Below are 21248 nucleotides of genomic sequence, written 5' to 3'. Positions count from 1 at the left end.
CTCTGATCTCTCTCACCTTTGTGTTGGACCCAGACAATAGGACTAGTGCATTCCTCTGCCATCCACTAACATGGTCTGTATGCCTTTCTCACATTCGACTGACAGCCAAAGTGGAAGACGTTGATAAGGCTATAATATGGAATCAAACAATGCTAAGCTGGGAGCCATTATGTTTAATTGCCCCCCCCCCCATCAATAGCCCTCGGAGCATTCTGCTATCAGGACTGCCTTGATGTTTGCTTTGGCAGACGGCTTCAAGTCCTCAGCTTATTAAAGTCTTCATAAATATATTCTATCAGAATGCTGCCTAGCTTCCTGGTATTTAGCAGGGAGGATTTCCCCCCTTCCTCCCTCCTTCTCTCCATCCTTCCCTCCTTCTCCGTGTTCTTTCTTGAGCAGGCTCATTGTTAAAATATGTTTTAAGTAGTGATAGTGCCGTATCTGTTGGGAAGTCCCAAAATAGCCCCTTTACACCCCACTGAGGACAAATTACCCTGGAACACAAACTGAGTCCAAAAAACCCTATCCAGTCAGACAGTATCCTTACTCAAACAAGATTCAACTGATTAGAGAGAGAGAGAAAGAGAGAGAGAGAGAGAGAGAGAGGCTGGGAGAGAGAGGCTGGGAGAGACAGAGAGAGAGGCTGGGAGAGACAGAGAGAGAGGGTGGGAGAGAGAGGCTGGGAGAGAGAGAGGCAAAGAGAGAGCAAGCCTGTTTTGGTCCAGGGCTATCAAAGCGATATCAGAAGTGTAGACCTCATAGGAAAAGACTGCAGACTAGTGATATTTTTCTTGAAGCGTGTCGGCTGTGAAGGGTTGAGAGCGGCTGGTGCTGGAGAGAATCACAGTGATTAATTTGCTGCAATCATGTTTGACATGATAGTTAGTGCCCAGTTTAGACGGCAGAGCAGTGAAAACCAGAAAGAGCTCTCTCTTTCTCTTTCTTTCTCATACACACACACACACACACACACACACACACACAGGCACACACACAGGCACGCTCAGCCGTTTATTATGCAGTGCGCGATCGCGCCGCGGAAGACCGCATCCGTGCTAATCTATAGGTCACGAAATCAATAATGTCCCGGCATTGCCACAATTAGCTCTTGCCAGCTGGAGAAAGTTCTCAATAACTGAATAGCAAAACTTCCAATTTGTGGCTTTCTTGGTGTGGCTCCTGTAGCCAATGGGTTGTCAGTCTGTCGGTTCAAAAGGCCTTGAGGTCTGTTTGCTGGTGTTTCTTTTTGGAAACTTGCGGCTTCTGACATCCATAACCATCCATTGGCTGTGTTGCTATATTGCCTCATATTATCCAGACTTGAGGAGAATTGTTTTTGGCAACGTGTGCCAACATTTTCCGACAGCGAAAACTCTGAAAGTGATCTTTTATTTGTTTAATTTTTGTTTCTGTGCTACTGGTGTACATCTGGGATGCGCTAGCCTTTGTCGCTGATCCCTGAGTAGTTAAAGCACTATCGCTAATTCCTCGCAATAAGTGGAGCCCCAGTTTCCATAGTGATTGTGTCTTGCGAAATGGTGCAGGGGTTGTGAAGGCAAACGACCACGTGGGCTTTGTGTAGGGCCTACGCTGAACAGCCTCTGAGGGGTAGAGAGAAGAAGAGGTGCTAGAGGTTCTGGAATTAACTGGGCCCGATTTGCTCCATGTGTGCCTGGCTGGCAACGATGGGGGGGCTGTAACAATACAGCCGGCCCATTCGCCGAGGAGCTTCTTTACACTCCACAACCCGCCGTGCTTACTCATCATCGCGTGTCACTGCGAATGGTACTAAAGTGCGATGAAAAAGCTCTGACACCATCCGATAATAGAAATTATATTTGTAGCTATAAACTTCATAAGGGGGGGATTTGTCATTTCTCGCCATGTGCGGAAATGTACACAAATACACACACACACACACACACACACACACACACACACACACACACACACACACACACACACACACACACACACACACACACACACACACACACCTAATGAGGTTTAGACAGTCACTGCGTTGGAATGATTCCGCAGGTGGCTGCACTTTCATCAAGACCCGTGTGTTTACGTTTGAGGTCATTTCAGGCCATAAAGAGGGTTTTGTGCCCAGACACACACCTTCCACTGTCTCCATGACACCGGCACTATTTGCCAGTTTCTCTACTCGTCATGCCCGTAAGACCTATAGACAAGTTAGCGCAGGTTAGCGTTAGCCTAGCGCAGATAGGACCACAAGGGTACAATGTGAAACCGCTCTGTTGAGGGATCCCGAAATAAGCTCACCTCTGTTTTGAGTGTTCCCTCTGACGTGGAGAAAAGTGACTTTGAAACGACGGTGACACGGGCAATAAATCATACGCTGGTGTTAGTCAGGAAGGCCAATCACTTTTTCCCCTCTTCTAATTAATAGGCTATTTATTTGCTTGGCTGGGTCTCTGTAAGGCTGTGGAGAGTGTGTGTCTGTGCGGGTGCCCGTGTGTCCGTCTGCAGGAGCTGAACGAGAGGGAGGGAGAGAGAGGCAGACTTTGGGCATCACACCTATAACCTCATGCGTTACAGCGCAGGAGACCCCGTTCACCGCTGCTCTTCAGAGCAGAGCACACAGCACCTTCAACGGACGTGTTTTTACATTCATTCCCTTTAAGCAGCTGGTTTTCGAAGCTCAATGTGAAACGAGAACAAAATATTTTCTCAGAGACTCGCGTTGAGATTTGGAGCGCGCCAGCCGAGAATGAAAAGGGGGAGAGGAGGGAAGAAGCGGGTCTAAACCAAAAAGCTGAAAGACATTCAACCGTCAGTTTAACTGCTTGTGTCTGTTTGCATGTCTCCTACAGTTTCGGGTTACTCTCGCACAATTTGATACATACACATATTTATGTTTGGCGTGTCGAGAGGGTGGTGGGGAGAGGGCCTAACCCTGTTGGAGTGCCTGGTAGCGTTTTGCAGAATCAATGAAGCTGTTACTTTGTAAACTGTTACAGCTGGCCTCCACATATTACCATAGGGGGAAGGCCTCTCTCGCCTCTCTGTCTACCCTCTTCCTCTCTTCTTTCTCTATCCTCTCACTCTCTCGGTCTCAATCTTTCTCTTTCTCTCCCTCTCTCTCTCTTCCTCTCTTCCATTATCTGTGTCCATCACTTTAAAGGGCTATTGTCAGAGCACAATGTGAACAGGATGGCCAGGAATGTGAAGGAGGGTTCTTCTTATCAGCACCACCACACACAGAAACGCGCAGCAACACACACAGCCGCGTGAACACACACAAAACACAAACACATACACACACACACACAACTGAGTGTTGCCCTTGCTCTCTCTCTCTCTCTCTCTCTCTCTCTCTCTCTCTCTCTCTCTCTCTCTGAGTGAATGGCTCTGGCATTGCCCAAAGCTGTGCCACTGAGCAGTTTCCCAGCGCTACAGCCATTTATAAACACACACCAAGGGTGTATTTGGATGCTGTTGTGTGTGGTGGGCTGAGGGGGCTTATGAGTTACACATGGGCTGTGGTGGACCAGATACAAAGACCTCGGCGTCGCTAGTTTAAAATAGTGTCATTGAATTGCGCCGCCGGCTGATGTGATTTTGTTTTTACGATGGGGGATGGCTATGACAAGGCTGAGGATTAGACTCTAGATGTAAGTGTACTCGTGTAAGTATCTGTGGTGTAATTGCTTCCATTCAGTGGGCAGGGAGATCCACTGACAGCTTAATGTAGTGAACCGCAGCTTTGGTCCACTGTCTGTCTGTCTGCAGCACACATGGATGAGTCTTAAATACAGATGTCTGAAATGGCATCCTATTCACTGAAATGGCAGTCTAGGGGTCCTGGTCAACAGAAATGCTCTATACAGGGAATAGGGTGACATTTCGGATGTAGAGCACATGGACTGGATGCCAGTCTCCCTTGACAGGAAATGGGAGACACTGAGACCTATTGGCAGTACTAGATTACTTTAACATTTCTATTTGGTCTTTATTTAACTAAATGTGACCGACCAGCTCAATTCGGTCTTATGCAGCAAAATTTAAAATTGTGTTTTTTACATTGGATAAAAGTAGAGACAGAGGTATAAAATTGTATATCATACACTACAGTTGAGGAATAATGGGAAAGTAATTCTGCTTTGAAAGTTGATAAACTTGTAATCTCACTTTTGAGAAAATGGCCTTTGAATGTTTTGGTACTACTACTGGAGAGCCTTTGTTTATCTGCACCCATTTAGCATTGTTCACACCCTCTTACGCTTTAGCCCCATCCATCTCTTTAAGGGTTGATCCGAGCGTTCTGTCCTAACAACAGTCAAGCACCCAAGCTAACTGGCTAATGTTGGCACAGAGAACAGCTCACTGACCATTTTACTCGCCCTAGCAGAGTAATTCCAAATGAGATAACTGCTCGGGAACACAGACGCATATCCCTGCCCCACCTCCCCTTCAAATCATCCAGGACATTCAAGGAGAAATCCAAACGTTAATATGTCAAGTTCAAGTTAGGCTGTTTTTATGTTATCCAGAGTATTGGTGATGGCAACTGTGCTGCTGGCAAACATTTAAGCTTTTTTGCCAACGTTTACTGACACGGGCCATATTCAACGGGTGTTGAGCGTTCGTAAATTCGTCAGTTATTCTGCGCTCTGGCACACTCAGACGAGAGTGCTCTGAAATCGGAGTAGATAGCCAGAGACGAATTTACCAGCTACATCTATCAACAGTTGTCACAGTGACATTCTATTGAAATGGTTACTTGAGACTTTTGTTAAGACATGTAGCTAGCTAGCTAAACATTGAACCAAAATCCCAACTCATGATGTTTGTACCCTGCATGAATCTGCAAGTAGCTAACCGACCAGGTTCAATGTGAGCTAGCTAACATTAGGCTATAACAAGCCAAGAAAACGGCTCTGAGATAGGAATAATATGACAACACAGATCCTACATGTAACGTAGTGACGCGTGACATACGCCTAGTTTCCTGAATCGAGTCACAAATGAGATCCCTTTCAAGTCTCTTTCATTGGAGCCCTGGATGGTCGAGAGGCAGTGGCATAATCATGCACACACATGATACATGTGACCATTAAACCTTAAGAGGTTTGGACATTTAGAGTCATGTACTTAGCAATTGCACATGTACAAGTAAATGGGTCTAGGGCCGGGAAGAATCGCGTGTTTGTTGGGCAGAAACGTGCCAGTGCCTATAGAACCCCGATCCGGCTTTACCGTCCACACAGACCGTAATCTCTCTTTGAGCTGGTCTATTCAACGTGATTCATAAAAGACTCCACTGTACGCTCCAAATAATCCCCCCACAGTTTCCCCACATCAGATTCCAAATGAGATAACTGCTCGGGAACACAGACGCATATCCCTGCCCCACCTCCCCTTCAAATCATCCAGGACATTCAAGGAGAAATCCAAACGTTAATATGTCAAGTTCAATATATGGGTACGGAATTGCCAGTGCAAACCCACACAACACACCCTCTGTTGGAGAGAGATGGGGAGGATAGGGATGGGGGCTGGGGCGTTGGGAGGCGGGGGGGAGCTTGAGAGATGCCGGTGTGTGTGTGTGTGTGTGTGTGTGTGTGTGTGTGTGTGTGTGTGTGTGTGTGTGTGTGTGTGTCTTTTATATGGGCCTGATAATCCCAACTAAACTCAGACTATGGATGGTTTCCCCTCCCTAATTCCCAGCCATGAATGAGCCACTGTGGGGGGGGGGGGGGGGGGTTGTCATTATCACTGTAACCATCCCTCCTACCTCTTCATCATTCCTTGCTTCCTCAACTTGATGCGTTTCAACCTCCAGACACTGGCAGCATTCTCCCCACAGCCTTTCTGAGTAAATATTGCTGGAGGCCTAATTCCACCTCTCCTTTCCTCTCTCTCCCCCAAAGCTGACTGTCTCAGCGAAATGTCCTGTTATGCTGAAGGGGGGGAGGGGAGATTACAGACAAAACTGAGGCATTTATTGCAACAGCTCTTAAGTGGGGTGTGTGGAGGATGTGGTGGGTGGTAACTCTGTAACTTTGTGTCCCCTGGTCTAAGCGTGGGTTAACGGTATGGAGTCCCCCTCACCACGGTCATGATTAATAGAAGAGGTTACGGTTTTGTCCGAGGTTGTTCAGAGTGCCATACGTCATTGTGTCATTGGAATTAGGAGTCTGTTATTTCTGTCCGAGCTGAGTTGTAAAAATGTTTTTTTTTTTTTCTTCATAGCAGATGCTGAATGACCGCGAGACGGCATCCTCTCCGGAGAGCTGCATCAAAAAGGTAAGCAGATGTATTGTTGTTGTTCAACCCTTTCTGTTCGGTTGACCACTGCCACACACACACCCACACACACCCACACACACACCACAACTGGAATACCAAATACCTCCATAATTTCAGACGTGCACTCCATGTCATATCACATATTATAGATATACTGTGTATTCACATTCAAAGTCAAATGTGAATGACTGCCCAGTTTCCCATAGCACGACCAGTGGATTGTCCTTCATTGGTCTTTGTGTTGTCGATACGTCCCATTGAACGTGGCACCACGTCTTTATGAGGTGATACATTTATTGAGGGGGGCGGACCGTTGGCTTTTACGGCCAGTGTCGCCGGGTCACGGCAGACAGGAAGAGAAAGTTCAAGTGTAAACTTAATGGTGCGTGAAAGAACAATGGCTGGGGACATAGAAAAATAAGGGAGGGAGGGACACATGTTAAGAGAATCAATGGAAACTTACATTGAGTGGACAAAACATTAGGAACACCTAGACTGACCAGGTGAATGACATGGACTGACCAGGTGAATCCAGGTGGAAGCTATGATCCCTTATTGATGCCACTTGTTAAATCCACTTCAATCAGTGTAGATGAAGGGGAGGAGACAGGTAAAGAAGGATTTTTAAGACTTTAGAAAATTGAGACATGGATTGTGTATGTGTGCCATTCAGAGGGTGAATGTGCAAGACAAAATATTTAAGTGCCTTTGAACGGGGTATGGTAGTAGGTACCCGGCGCACCGGTTTGTGTCAAGAATTGCAACGCTGCTGGGTTTTTCACGCTCAACAGTTTCCCGTGTGTTTCAAGAATGATCCACTTCCCAAAGGACATCCACCCAACTTGACCCAATTGTGGGAAGCATTGGAGTCAACATCGTCCAGCATCCCTGTGGAACGCTTTCAACACCTTGTAGAGTCCATGCCCTGATGAACTGAGGATGTTCTGGGGGGCGAAAGGGTGTCCAGCTCAATATCGGGAAGGTGTTTCTAATGTTTTGTGCACTCAGTGTATAGCCACGGCCCACGCACTCCAGCTGTGCGTCCCAAATGACACCCTATTCCCTAGTTAATGCACTACATTTGATTTAGATTAGAGTTTTTAGTCACATGCACAGAGTCGCAGATGTAATTGCAGGGTTCAGTGAAATTCTTAAGTTCCCGGGCTCCAACAGTGCCGGTCGAAAAGAAACAAAAAGAATAATACTAATAATAATAAGACTGTTGACCAATGCCTATGGGGCTCTGGTCAATAGTAGTGCAGTGTATAAGGAATAGGGTGCCATTTGTGACTCAATTTGTTGACTATAGCTCAAACAGTACAAAGGATGAATAGGGGTTAAGGGGCTTCTCCGGGTTCTATAGCGTTGAGCCGTTAACCGAAAGGTTGCTGGTTCGAATCCCCCCGAGCCGACTAGGTGAAATATCTGTTGACGTGCCCTTGAGCAAAGCACTTAACCCTTATTCCTCCTTAACCCTAAGAGCATTTGTTAAATGACTAAAAATGGAAATGGGTTGTAGGGCGTCACTGGTTGGTGAACTTTGAACTCGGTTTCACTCAAACGCCCCGGACGATTGAGACGCAGACCCGTGCATTCCCTCTCTCGTTTGGCGGCCCTAGTGATTACGGCCCTGAGTTCTCTGTGCTCGACTGTATGTACTTGACCCATCATCTAAACCTTCAACATGAACCCCTTTTGTCATGATGAAGGTCTTTCAGTTGGCTTTTCAAAACAATACGCAATACAATGTTTACCTCTGGTCTCAACTTCACTTGACTACCTTTCCAATGGCAGGTCCTATACTGCCTCAACCCACACAGATGTTTCACACACACACGCACGCACGCACGCGCGCACACACACACACACACACGCGCACACAGGCATGCGGACACATATGGATACACCCACACACACGGACACAGTGAGTGGGTATTGATGGGGCCTCATTATGCTCACAGTGTGCTGCGGTGGGCCCTCATCATGCCATAGTGGACTGCATGCTACACCGTTATGAATATGAATGACATTATGCATGAGCCTTTCCCCAATGACATTACTCATTCATCAGTGTAGTACACACACACACACACACACACACACACACACACACACACACACACACACACACACACACACACACACACACACACACACACACACACTTCCCCTTCCTCCTCCTCTACACCACACAGTGGGCTATTGCTGTGCTTGATTACTGGAAAATGCAAATTGAGTCTCAGCTCGGATACAGCCAGTCAGTGAAGTCAGTGTAGGATAGAGTTCTGTGTGTATTATATTGAGAGGGTTCTGTGTGTATTGTATTGAGAGGGTGATGTGTGTATTGTATTGAGAGGGTTCTGTGTGTATTGTATTGACAGCGTGATGTGTGTATTGTATTGACAGGGTGATGTGTGTATTATATTGAGAGGGTTCTGTGTGTATTGTAGGGTAATGTATGTATTGTATTGACAGGGTGATGTGTGTATTGTATTGACAGGGTGATGTGTGTATTGTATTGACAGGATGATGTGTGTATTGTATTGACAGGGTGATGTGTGTGTTGTATTGACAGGGTGATGTGTGTATTGTACTGACAGGGTGATGTGTGTATTGTATTGACAGGGTGATGTGTGTATTGTATTGACAGGGTGACGTGTGTATTGTATTGACAGGGCGATGTGTGTATTGTATTGACAGGGTGATGTGTGTATTGTATTGACAGGGTGATGTGTGTATTGTATTGACAGGGTGATGTGTGTATTGTATTGACAGGGTGATGTGTGTATTGTATTGACAGGGTGATGTGTGTATTGTATTGACAGGGTGATGTGTGTATTGTATTGACAGGGTGATGTGTGTATTGTATTGACAGGGTGATGTGTGTATTATATTGAGAGGGTTCTGTGTGTATTGTAGGGTAATGTATGTATTGTATTGACAGGGTGATGTGTGTATTGTACTGACAGGGTGACGTGTGTATTGTATTGACAGGGTGATGTGTGTATTGTATTGACAGGGTGACGTGTGTATTGTATTGACAGGGTGATGTGTGTATTGTATTGACAGGGTGATGTGTGTATTGTATTGACAGGTTGATGTGTGTATTGTATTGACAGGGTGATGTGTGTATTGTATTGACAGGGCGATGTGTGTATTGTATTGACAGGGCGATGTGTGTATTGTATTGACAGGGTGATGTGTGTATTATATTGAGAGGGTGATGTGTGTATTGTATTGACAGGGTGATGTGTGTATTGTAGGGCCTATATTACGCTGTGACCTCCAATCGGCTGCTCTGTGATCTCGAATTATCAGAACGGACTGAATTTATCTGGCGTATTTCCAGCGTTTGTGTATGGGGGGGAAACTCACTTCCAGTGTAGACCAAAAGCTGTACGCATTGCTTTTTGTGGGCATTACAATGGTCCTATTGAAAGGTCATTGTGCGCTGTGTCGTCTCCCATGCTGTCACTTTGTGGTGATATTATTCATCTAGGTAAATGATGAAGACATCACATACAGTAAGTTGTAAACCTTATGTCATCATATCCTATTGAGAGGACACTACTACTTACGCACACACACACACACACACACACACACACACACACACACACACACACACACACACACACACACACACACACACACACACACACACACACACACACACACACACACACACACACACACACACAACACACACACACATACACACACACACACAACCCATTGTGACTATAGAAGTGGCTCTGCACCCGTTCTCAAGTGCGGTCCTCCACTCCTCCACTCCCACTCCCTCCATTCTGTCCTCCATCCCTCTGTCTCCGTGGCGACGAGGAACCAGCTGGGGTCTTGTGGGGCCTCTCTCCCTCCCTCCAACCACCCTCATCTGTTCTCCCTCCTACTCCCTGTCCGTTTACTCACAGAAAAGGGCCTCTGGCTATTGGAAAGAGAGAGATCATCCATAACATTATACTATTATCTATGTTTCCATCACAGTGCTTGACCCTACAGATCCCTCTCTCCCCGAAACCAAAACAACACCTCGTCCCGAGAGGCTTTGCGCCGCGATAGACAGACTAGACCCCAAAAACGGATCAACGGAGAGAGAGAGAGAGAGAGACTAGACTGAAAACAGAGGGAGGTATAAAGGAGGAGAGAAGATGTTATTGTAGCTCCAAAGCCGTCTTAGTGAAATCTGCCGAGGACGCAAGATAGCTGGATAAGAGCGGAGTCAAGGGGCTTCCATTCACTCCCCAGACTCTAAAGGAGGTGTGAGTTTGTTATCCCTCTCTTTCTTGCTCTTTCTTTATTTCCCTCTCTCTCTCGCTCCCTACCTCTCTCTCTCTATCTCTCTCTCGCTCCCTACCTCTCTCTCTCTCTCTCTCTCTCTCTCTCTCTCTCTCTCTCTCCCCCTACCACTCTCTCTCTCTCTCGCTCCCTACCTCTCTCTCTCTCTCTCTCTCGCTCCCTACCTCTCTCTCTCTCTCTCTCTCTCTCGCTCCCTACCTCTCTCTCTCTATCTCTCTCTCTCTCTCTCTCTCTCTCTCTCTCTCTCTCTCTCTCCCCCTACCACTCTCTCTCTCTCTCGCTCCCTACCTCTCTCTCTCTCTCTCGCTCCCTACCCCTCTCTCTCTCTCTCTCTCTCTCTCTCTCTCTCTCTCCCCCTACCACTCTATCTCTCTCTCGCTCCCTACCTCTCTCTCTCTCTCTCTCTCTCTCTCTCTCTCCCCCTACCACTCTCTCTCTCTCTCTCGCTCCCTACCTCTCTCTCTCTCGAACCTACCTCTCTCTCTCTTCCTACCTCTTTCTCTCTCACTCTCCCTTTCCCTCTCTCTCTCTCTCCCTACCCCTCTCTCTCCCTACCTCTCTCTCCCTCTCACTCTCTCTCCCTCTCTGTCTCCCTCTCACCCTCTCTCTCTCTCTGTCTCCCTCTCACCCTCTCACCCTCTCTCTCTCTCTCTTTCTCTCTCCCTCTCACCCTCTCTCTCTCTCTTTCTCCCTACCCCTGTCTCTCCTCTCTCTCCCTACCCCTCTCTCTCCTCTCTCTCTCTCCCTCTCCGTCTCTGTTTGGGGGTATTAGATTAGATGGTGATACCCATCATTGCAGGTTGTTGATAGGATCAGCTGTCGTTGGGTTCTGAACAGTCCTATCTGTCTGTCTGTCTGTCTGTTTAATCCCCGCTTCTGTTTATCCCACCTGCCATTCACTGACTTCCCTAGTCTATTGGGGGGGGGGGGGTGCTCTTCCAACAGAAGAGCATCGCTGTCTTTAAAACATGTGTAAACACAAGCTAGATCACGACTCAGATAGTATTAAGACACGGACACCCTCACAGTGCAATCGATATTATGGAATTGCTTTTTATCCCCTCCGATCCTCACCCCAAGCAACACTATCTTTCTCTCTTACTCTCTCTTATTCTTTAGCACTATCTCATTCCAGCCTTTCAACGGTGGAAGGATTACGTCTTTTCATCAAGGATTTTTCCTTTCCAAGGTGTGAATGGAAAAATAAAGCAGTGATATATTTGTTACGTAAGTCATCGCTCTCTGTTTGTCCAAGGAGACAGAGGCAAACACAGTTCTTCAAAGCGGGACTCTTGATGCTTTGGAGGAGAGAGATGAATGAACTCTCGGCATCATTTGACAGGGACCCAGGCAGAGAAATGTTTTGGCGTTCTTTCCCCCAATTTATTTGTCTGTCTCTATCGATAACAGCGTGCTACAGTTTTATTTCAGTGGGGAAAAACACAATTCATCAGTGTGTGTGTGTGTGTGTGTTTAGTGGTTGTTATAAACTGTGTGAACCTTCAGTTGTTCTTTCCCAGTCTGTTACCCCCATGAGGTTCTAGCTGGGTTGGGAGTAAATCGTTTTTGGCTCTGGTTGGGAAAATGTTGGGGGGGAGAAGTGTTGGCTAGGGGTCAGCGTGTGTGTGTGTGTGTGTGTGTGTGTGTGTGTGTGTGTGTGTGTGTGTGTGTGTGTGGCAGACCTGATTTTTTTTTTTTTACCAGGGAATTTAGTCTTTAAATGTGCTCTTTCTTCTAAATGGCCTTAAATTTATGAAGGTTATTAAGGGACCGAAAGAAAAGCATTACAGGTCACAGAAGCGATTCTCCGCTCCGGGGGAAACCAGCCCTGTAAAAAAAAAGAAAAAACGATGATTGATTGATAATTATGATAATTTGTTTAAAATGATAATCTGGAAGGATATTATAATCACTGCCACCCCGGCCACACCACAGGGGCAGCCCGTTTCCCATAATGTGGGGCCATCAGAAATGCCCCCTGGTTACGAGTGACGGGGGTGTGGGGTGGTAGGGGGGGTGGATACGAGAGGGGCTCCCGGTCTTCTCCCCAGGGGCGATGGTCGGCTGATGAATGATGACCCAGAGGAGCTGGAAATCAGAGCAGAATAAACAGCCTGGGAAGACAGGAGGGGCTGTTAACTATCTGTAGCAGGGAGAGGGCAATTATACGGCCAGGCAGGGAGGCAGGCAGGCCACAGAGAAGCCAGGCCCCTGGCCCTGAGGGGGTGAGCAGAGGGGCCCGCAAGAATGTGGAGACCTCCTATAGACCTCCACGAGCCTCACATACGCACACATACATGCACACACACACACATTTCCCCCTTGCTCTGTCCGGTGAGGCTGTCAAAGGAATTAGTCTATCCTCCACTCTCACTGGTGGCCCTGTACAAGGAGTCCCCACAATGCCCTATGTACATAGTCATTGAACACTGGTCGCTTTAATAGTGTTTACGAACGGTTATACACACTTTATATGTATATACTGTATTCTAGTCAAGGCTCATCCTATATAACTACTGCTGTACACACCTTTTCTATTCACATACTGTCTATTCACACCATTCACAGTATACACAATGTTATTTATATTCTGCTCAGGTCCGGAAGCTCATTTCCTACATTTATATCTATTTTGCCATGGGGTTTTAAACTGTCTATTTTTATATACTGTATTCTCCACATAGCTCATTGTAATATTTCTACTACTGAACATTGCATTTTATTTAAAACTGTTAATTTATTTATATACTGGAATCTTGACATAGCTCACTCTCATATATCTGCTGCTGAATATATCATTCTTAGTATATTTACTGCTGAACATATCATTCTTAGTATATCTACTGCTGAACATATCATTCTTAGTATATCTACTGCTGAACATGTCATTCTTAATATATCTACTGCTGAATATATCATTCTTAGTATATCTACTGCTGAACATATCATTCTTAGTATATCTACTGCTGAACATATCATTCTCAGTATATCTACTGCTGAACATATCATTGTTAGTATATCTACTGCTAAACATATCATTGTTAGTATATCTACTGCTGAACATATCATTCTTAGTATATCTGCTGCTGAACATATCATTCTTAGTATATCTACTGCTGGACATATCATTCTTAGAATATGTAACGGTTCTCGTTGTTAGAAGTTGAAGTGGACCAAGGCGCAGCGTGGTAAGTGTTTATGATTTCTTTATTCATAAACACACTCAAACTAAATAACCAAATCGAAAACAAAAACGCACAGTTCCGTCAGGTACAGACACTAAACAGAAAAACAACCTCCCACAAACACTGGAAGAAAACAGGCTGCCTAAGTATGATTCCCAATCAGAGACAACGATAGACAGCTGCCTCTGATTGGGAACCACACTCGGCCCAAAAACAAAGAAACAGAAAATATAGATTTTCCCACCCGAGTCACACCCTGACCTAACCAAACATAGAGAATAATAAGGATCTCTACGGTCAAGGCGTGACAGTACCCGTCCCCCAAAGGTGCGGACTCCGGCCGCAAACCTGAACCTATAGGGGAGGGTCCGGGTGGGCATCTCCACTTGGTGGAGGCTCCGGTGTGGGACACAGATCCCCCTCCACTTGGGGCTCCCCCCACTTTCGTGGAACCGGACCGTGGATCGTCGCAGGAGGCTTCGGACCCTGGATCGTTGCAGGAGGAACCGGACCATAGATCGTTGCCGGAGGCTCTGGACTGGGGACCGTCGCTGGAGGCTCCGGACTGGGGACCGTCGCTGCAGGCTCCGGACTGGGGACCGTCGCTGCAGGCTCCGGACTGGGGACCGTCGCTGCAGGCTCCGGACTGGGGACCGTCGCTGCAGGCTCCGGACTGGGGACCGTCGCTGCAGGCTCCGGACAGGGGACCGTCACTGCAGGCTCCGGACAGGGGACCGTCGCTGCAGGCTCTGTGCCATGGATCGTCGCTGGAGGCTCCGGGCCATGGATCGTCGCTGGAGGCTTCGTGCCATGGATCATCACTACAGGCTCCGGCCATGGATCATCACTGGAGGCTTCGTGCCATGGATCATCACTGGAGGCTTCGTACGTGGAGCCAGAACAGGTCTCACCGGACTGAGGAGACGCACTGGAGACCGGGTGCGCGGAGCTGGCACAGGATATACTGGGCCGTGGAGGCGCACTGGAGGTCTGGAGCGTAGGGCTGGCGCAACCCGTCCTGGCTGGATGTTCACTTTAGCCCGGCAAGTGCGGGGCGCTGGCACAGGACGAACTGGGCTGTGAAGGCGCACTGGCGACACAGTATGTAGAGCTGGCGCAGGATATCCTGGACCGAGGAGGTGTACTGGAGACCAGGAGCGCTGAGCCGATACAATCCGTCCTGGCTGAATGCCCACTCTTGCACGGCAAATGCAGGGCGCAGGCACAGAGCGCACAAGGCTATGAATGCACACTGGAGATGCAGTGCGCATCACCGCATAACACGGTGCCTGACTGGTCACACTCTCCCCACGGTAAGCACGGTGAGTTGGCTCAGGTCTCAACCCTGACTCCGCCAATCTCCCCGTGTGCCCCTCACACATTTTTGGGGGGGCTGCCTCTTGGGCTTCCGTTGTTGCCGTGCTAGTTCCTCGTAGCATCGCCATTCCTCCTTTGCTGCCTCTATCTCCTCCCTTGGACAGCGATATTCCCCAATCCGCGTCCAGGATCTCCTCCCATGTGCAACTATCCTGGCCACGCTGCTTTGTCCGTTTTTGGTGGGAGGTTCTGTAACGGTTCTCGTTGTTAGAAGTTGAAGTGGACCAAGGCGCAGCGTGGTAAGTGTTCATGATTTCTTTATTCATAAACACACTCAAACAAAATAACGAAAACGAAAACGCACAGTTCTGTCAGGCACAGACACTAAACAGAAAAACAATCTCCCACAAACACTGGAAGAAAACAGGCTGCCTAAGTATGATTCCCAATCAGAGACAACGATAGACAGCTGCCTCTGATTGGGAACCACACTCGGTCCAAAAACAAAGAAACAGAAAACAGATTTTCCCACCCGAGTCACACCCTGACCTAACCAAACATAGAGAATAATAAGGATCTCTACGGTCAGGGTGTGACAGTATATCTACTGCTGAATATATAATTCTTAGTATATCTACTGCTGAACATATCATTCTTAGTATATCTACTAGTGAACATTTCATTCTTAGTATATCTACTGCTGAACATGTCATTCTTAGTATATCTACTGCTGAACATATCATTCTTAGTGTATCTGCTGCTGAATATATCATTCTTAGTATATCTGCTGCTGAATATATCATTCTTAGTATATCTGCTGCTGAATATATCATTCTTAGTATATCTGCTGCTGAGCATATCATTCTTAGTATATTTGCTGCTGAGCATATAATTCTTAGTATATCTGCTGCTGAACATATCATTCTTAGTATATCTACTGCTGAACATATCATTCTTAGTATATCTACTGCTGAACATATCATTCTTAGTATATCTACAGCTGGACATATCATTCTTAGTATATCTACTGCTGGACATATCATTCTTAGTATATCTGCTGCTGGACATATCATTCTTAGTATATCTGCTGCTGAATATATCATTCTTAGTATATCTGCTGCTGAGCATATCATTCTTAGTATATCTGCTGCTGAGCATATACTTCTTAGTATATCTGCTGCTGAACATACCATTCTTAGTATATCTACTGCTGAACATATCATTCTTAGTATATCTGCTGCTGAACATATCATTCTTAAGTATATCTGCCTCTGAACATATCATTCTTAGTATATCTGCCGCTGAACATATCATTCTTAGTATATCTGCTGCTGAACATATCATTCTTAGTATATCTGCTGCTGAATATATTATTCTTAGTATATCTGCTGCTGAACATATAATTCTTAGTATATCTGCTGCTGAACATATCGTTCTTAGTATATCTGCTGCTGAACATATCATTCTTAGTATATCTGTTGCTGAACATATCATTCTTAGTATATCTGCTGCTGAACATATCATTCTTAGCTATATCTGCCACTGAACATATCATTCTTAGGTATATCTGCCTCTGAACATATCATTCTTGAGTATATCTGCTGCTGAACATATCATTCTTGAGTATATCTGCTGCTGAACATATCATTCTTGAGTATATCTGCTGCTGAACATATCATTCTTGAGTATATCTGCTGCTGAACATATCATTCTTAGTATATCTGCTGCTGAACATATCATTCTTAGTATATCTGCTGCTGAATATATAATTCTTAGTATATCTACTGCTGAACATATCATTCTTAGTATATCTACTAGTGAACATTTCATTCTTAGTATATCTACTGCTGAGCATGTCATTCTTAGTATATCTACTGCTGAACATATCATTCTTAGTGTATCTGCTGCTGAATATATCATTCTTAGTATATCTGCTGCTGAATATATCATTCTTAGTATATCTGCTGCTGAATATATCATTCTTAGTATATCTGCTGCTGAGCATATCATTCTTAGTATATTTGCTGCTGAGCATATAATTCTTAGTATATCTGCTGCTGAACATATCATTCTTAGTATATCTACTGCTGAACATATCATTCTTAGTATATCTACTGCTGAACATATCATTCTTAGTATATCTACAGCTGGACATATCATTCTTAGTATATCTACTGCTGGACATATCATTCTTAGTATATCTGCTGCTGGACATATCATTCTTAGTATATCTGCTGCTGAATATATCATTCTTAGTATATCTGCTGCTGAGCATATCATTCTTAGTATATCTGCTGCTGAGCATATAATTCTTAGTATATCTGCTGCTGAACATACCATTCTTAGTATATCTACTGCTGAACATATCATTCTTAGTATATCTGCTGCTGAACATATCATTCTTAAGTATATCTGCCTCTGAACATATCATTCTTAGTATATCTGCCGCTGAACATATCATTCTTAGTATATCTGCTGCTGAACATATCATTCTTAGTATATCTGCTGCTGAATATATTATTCTTAGTATATCTGCTGCTGAACATATAATTCTTAGTATATCTGCTGCTGAACATATCGTTCTTAGTATATCTGCTGCTGAACATATCATTCTTAGTATATCTGTTGCTGAACATATCATTCTTAGTATATCTGCTGCTGAACATATCATTCTTAGCTATATCTGCCACTGAACATATCATTCTTAGGTATATCTGCCTCTGAACATATCATTCTTGAGTATATCTGCTGCTGAACATATCATTCTTGAGTATATCTGCTGCTGAACATATCATTCTTGAGTATATCTGCTGCTGAACATATCATTCTTGAGTATATCTGCTGCTGAACATATCATTCTTAGTATATCTGCTGCTGAACATATCATTCTTAGTATATCTGCTGCTGAATATATAATTCTTAGTATATCTACTGCTGAACATATCATTCTTAGTATATCTACTAGTGAACATTTCATTCTTAGTATATCTACTGCTGAGCATGTCATTCTTAGTATATCTACTGCTGAACATATCATTCTTAGTGTATCTGCTGCTGAATATATCATTCTTAGTATATCTGCTGCTGAATATATCATTCTTAGTATATCTGCTGCTGAATATATCATTCTTAGTATATCTGCTGCTGAGCATATCATTCTTAGTATATTTGCTGCTGAGCATATAATTCTTAGTATATCTGCTGCTGAACATATCATTCTTAGTATATCTACTGCTGAACATATCATTCTTAGTATATCTACTGCTGAACATATCATTCTTAGTATATCTACAGCTGGACATATCATTCTTAGTATATCTACTGCTGGACATATCATTCTTAGTATATCTGCTGCTGGACATATCATTCTTAGTATATCTGCTGCTGAATATATCATTCTTAGTATATCTGCTGCTGAGCATATCATTCTTAGTATATCTGCTGCTGAGCATATAATTCTTAGTATATCTGCTGCTGAACATACCATTCTTAGTATATCTACTGCTGAACATATCATTCTTAGTATATCTGCTGCTGAACATATCATTCTTAAGTATATCTGCCTCTGAACATATCATTCTTAGTATATCTGCCGCTGAACATATCATTCTTAGTATATCTGCTGCTGAACATATCATTCTTAGTATATCTGCTGCTGAATATATTATTCTTAGTATATCTGCTGCTGAACATATAATTCTTAGTATATCTGCTGCTGAACATATCGTTCTTAGTATATCTGCTGCTGAACATATCATTCTTAGTATATCTGTTGCTGAACATATCATTCTTAGTATATCTGCTGCTGAACATATCATTCTTAGCTATATCTGCCACTGAACATATCATTCTTAGGTATATCTGCCTCTGAACATATCATTCTTGAGTATATCTGCTGCTGAACATATCATTCTTGAGTATATCTGCTGCTGAACATATCATTCTTGAGTATATCTGCTGCTGAACATATCATTCTTGAGTATATCTGCTGCTGAACATATCATTCTTAGTATATCTGCTGCTGAACATATCATTCTTAGTATATCTGCTGCTGAATATATTATTCTTAGTATATCTGCTGCTGAACATATAATTCTTAGTATATCTGCTGCTGAACATATCGTTCTTAGTATATCTGCTGCTGAACATATCATTCTTAGTATATCTGTTGCTGAACATATCATTCTTAGTATATCTGCTGCTGAACATATCATTCTTAGCTATATCTGCCACTGAACATATCATTCTTAGGTATATCTGCCTCTGAACATATCATTCTTGAGTATATCTGCTGCTGAACATATCATTCTTGAGTATATCTGCTGCTGAACATATCATTCTTGAGTATATCTGCTGCTGAACATATCATTCTTGGTATATCTGCTGCTGAACATATCATTCTTAGTATATCTGCTGCTGAACATATCATTCTTAAGTATATCTGCCACTGAACATGTCATTCTTAGTATATCTGCTGCTGAACATATCATTCTTAGTATATCTACTGCTGAACATATCATTCTTAGTATATCTACTGCTGAACATATCATTCTTAGTATATCTACAGCTGGACATATCATTCTTAGTATATCTACTGCTGGACATATCATTCTTAGTATATCTGCTGCTGGACATATCATTCTTAGTATATCTGCTGCTGAATATATAATTCTTAGTATATCTGCTGCTGAGCATATCATTCTTAGTATATCTGCTGCTGAGCATATAATTCTTAGTATATCTGCTGCTGAACATACCATTCTTAGTATATCTACTGCTGAACATATCATTCTTAGTATATCTACTGCTGAACATATCATTCTTAGTATATCTACTGCTGGACATATCATTCTTAGTATATCTACTGCTGGACATATCATTCTTAGTATATCTGCTGCTGGACATATCATTCTTAGTATATCTGCTGCTGAACATAACATTCTTAGTATATCTGCTGCTGAACATATCATTCTTAAGTATATCTGCCTCTGAACATATCATTCTTAGTATATCTGCCGCTGAACATATCATTCTTAGTATATCTGCTGCTGAACATATCATTCTTAGTATATCTGCTGCTGAATATATTATTCTTAGTATATCTGCTGCTGAACATATCATTCTTAGCTATATCTGCCACTGAACATATCATTCTTAGGTATATCTGCCTCTGAACATATCATTCTTGAGTATATCTGCTGCTGAACATATCATTCTTGAGTATATCTGCTGCTGAACATATCATTCTTGAGTATATCTGCTGCTGAACATATCATTCTTGAGTATATCTGCTGCTGAACATATCATTCTTAGTATATCTGCTGCTGAACATATCATTCTTAGTATATCTGCTGCTGAATATATAATTCTTAGTATATCTACTGCTGAACATATCATTCTTAGTATATCTACTAGTGAACATTTCATTCTTAGTATATCTACTGCTGAGCATGTCATTCTTAGTATATCTACTGCTGAACATATCATTCTTAGTGTATCTGCTGCTGAATATATCATTCTTAGTATATCTGCTGCTGAATATATCATTCTTAGTATATCTGCTGCTGAATATATCATTCTTAGTATATCTGCTGCTGAGCATATCATTCTTAGTATATTTGCTGCTGAGCATATAATTCTTAGTATATCTGCTGCTGAACATATCATTCTTAGTATATCTACTGCTGAACATATCATTCTTAGTATATCTACTGCTGAACATATCATTCTTAGTATATCTACAGCTGGACATATCATTCTTAGTATATCTACTGCTGGACATATCATTCTTAGTATATCTGCTGCTGGACATATCATTCTTAGTATATCTGCTGCTGAATATATCATTCTTAGTATATCTGCTGCTGAGCATATCATTCTTAGTATATCTGCTGCTGAGCATATAATTCTTAGTATATCTGCTGCTGAACATACCATTCTTAGTATATCTACTGCTGAACATATCATTCTTAGTATATCTGCTGCTGAACATATCATTCTTAAGTATATCTGCCTCTGAACATATCATTCTTAGTATATCTGCCGCTGAACATATCATTCTTAGTATATCTGCTGCTGAACATATCATTCTTAGTATATCTGCTGCTGAATATATTATTCTTAGTATATCTGCTGCTGAACATATAATTC

General features: G+C 43.6%; 1 protein-coding gene across 12 annotated transcripts in view; it reads left to right on the top strand.

Annotated features, from left to right (window-relative positions):
* prdm16 (PR domain containing 16) overlaps positions 1-21248 on the top strand; it is a 243686-nt gene that overhangs the window by 111335 nt on the left and 111103 nt on the right. For 11 of the 12 annotated variants that reach the window (XM_014146163.2, XM_014146162.2, XM_014146158.2 and 8 more), the window contains exon 3: positions 6223-6276. In XM_014146163.2, coding sequence (XP_014001638.1) covers positions 6223-6276 — 54 coding nt within the window. The remainder of the gene's footprint in view (positions 1-6222; positions 6277-21248) is intronic. The other variant, XM_045696021.1, reaches the window with a different exon arrangement.

The sequence above is a fragment of the Salmo salar genome, chromosome ssa15, assembly GCF_905237065.1.
Source record: "Salmo salar chromosome ssa15, Ssal_v3.1, whole genome shotgun sequence".
NCBI lineage: Eukaryota > Metazoa > Chordata > Actinopteri > Salmoniformes > Salmonidae > Salmo > Salmo salar.
This window is presented reverse-complemented; position numbering and strand designations above follow the sequence as displayed.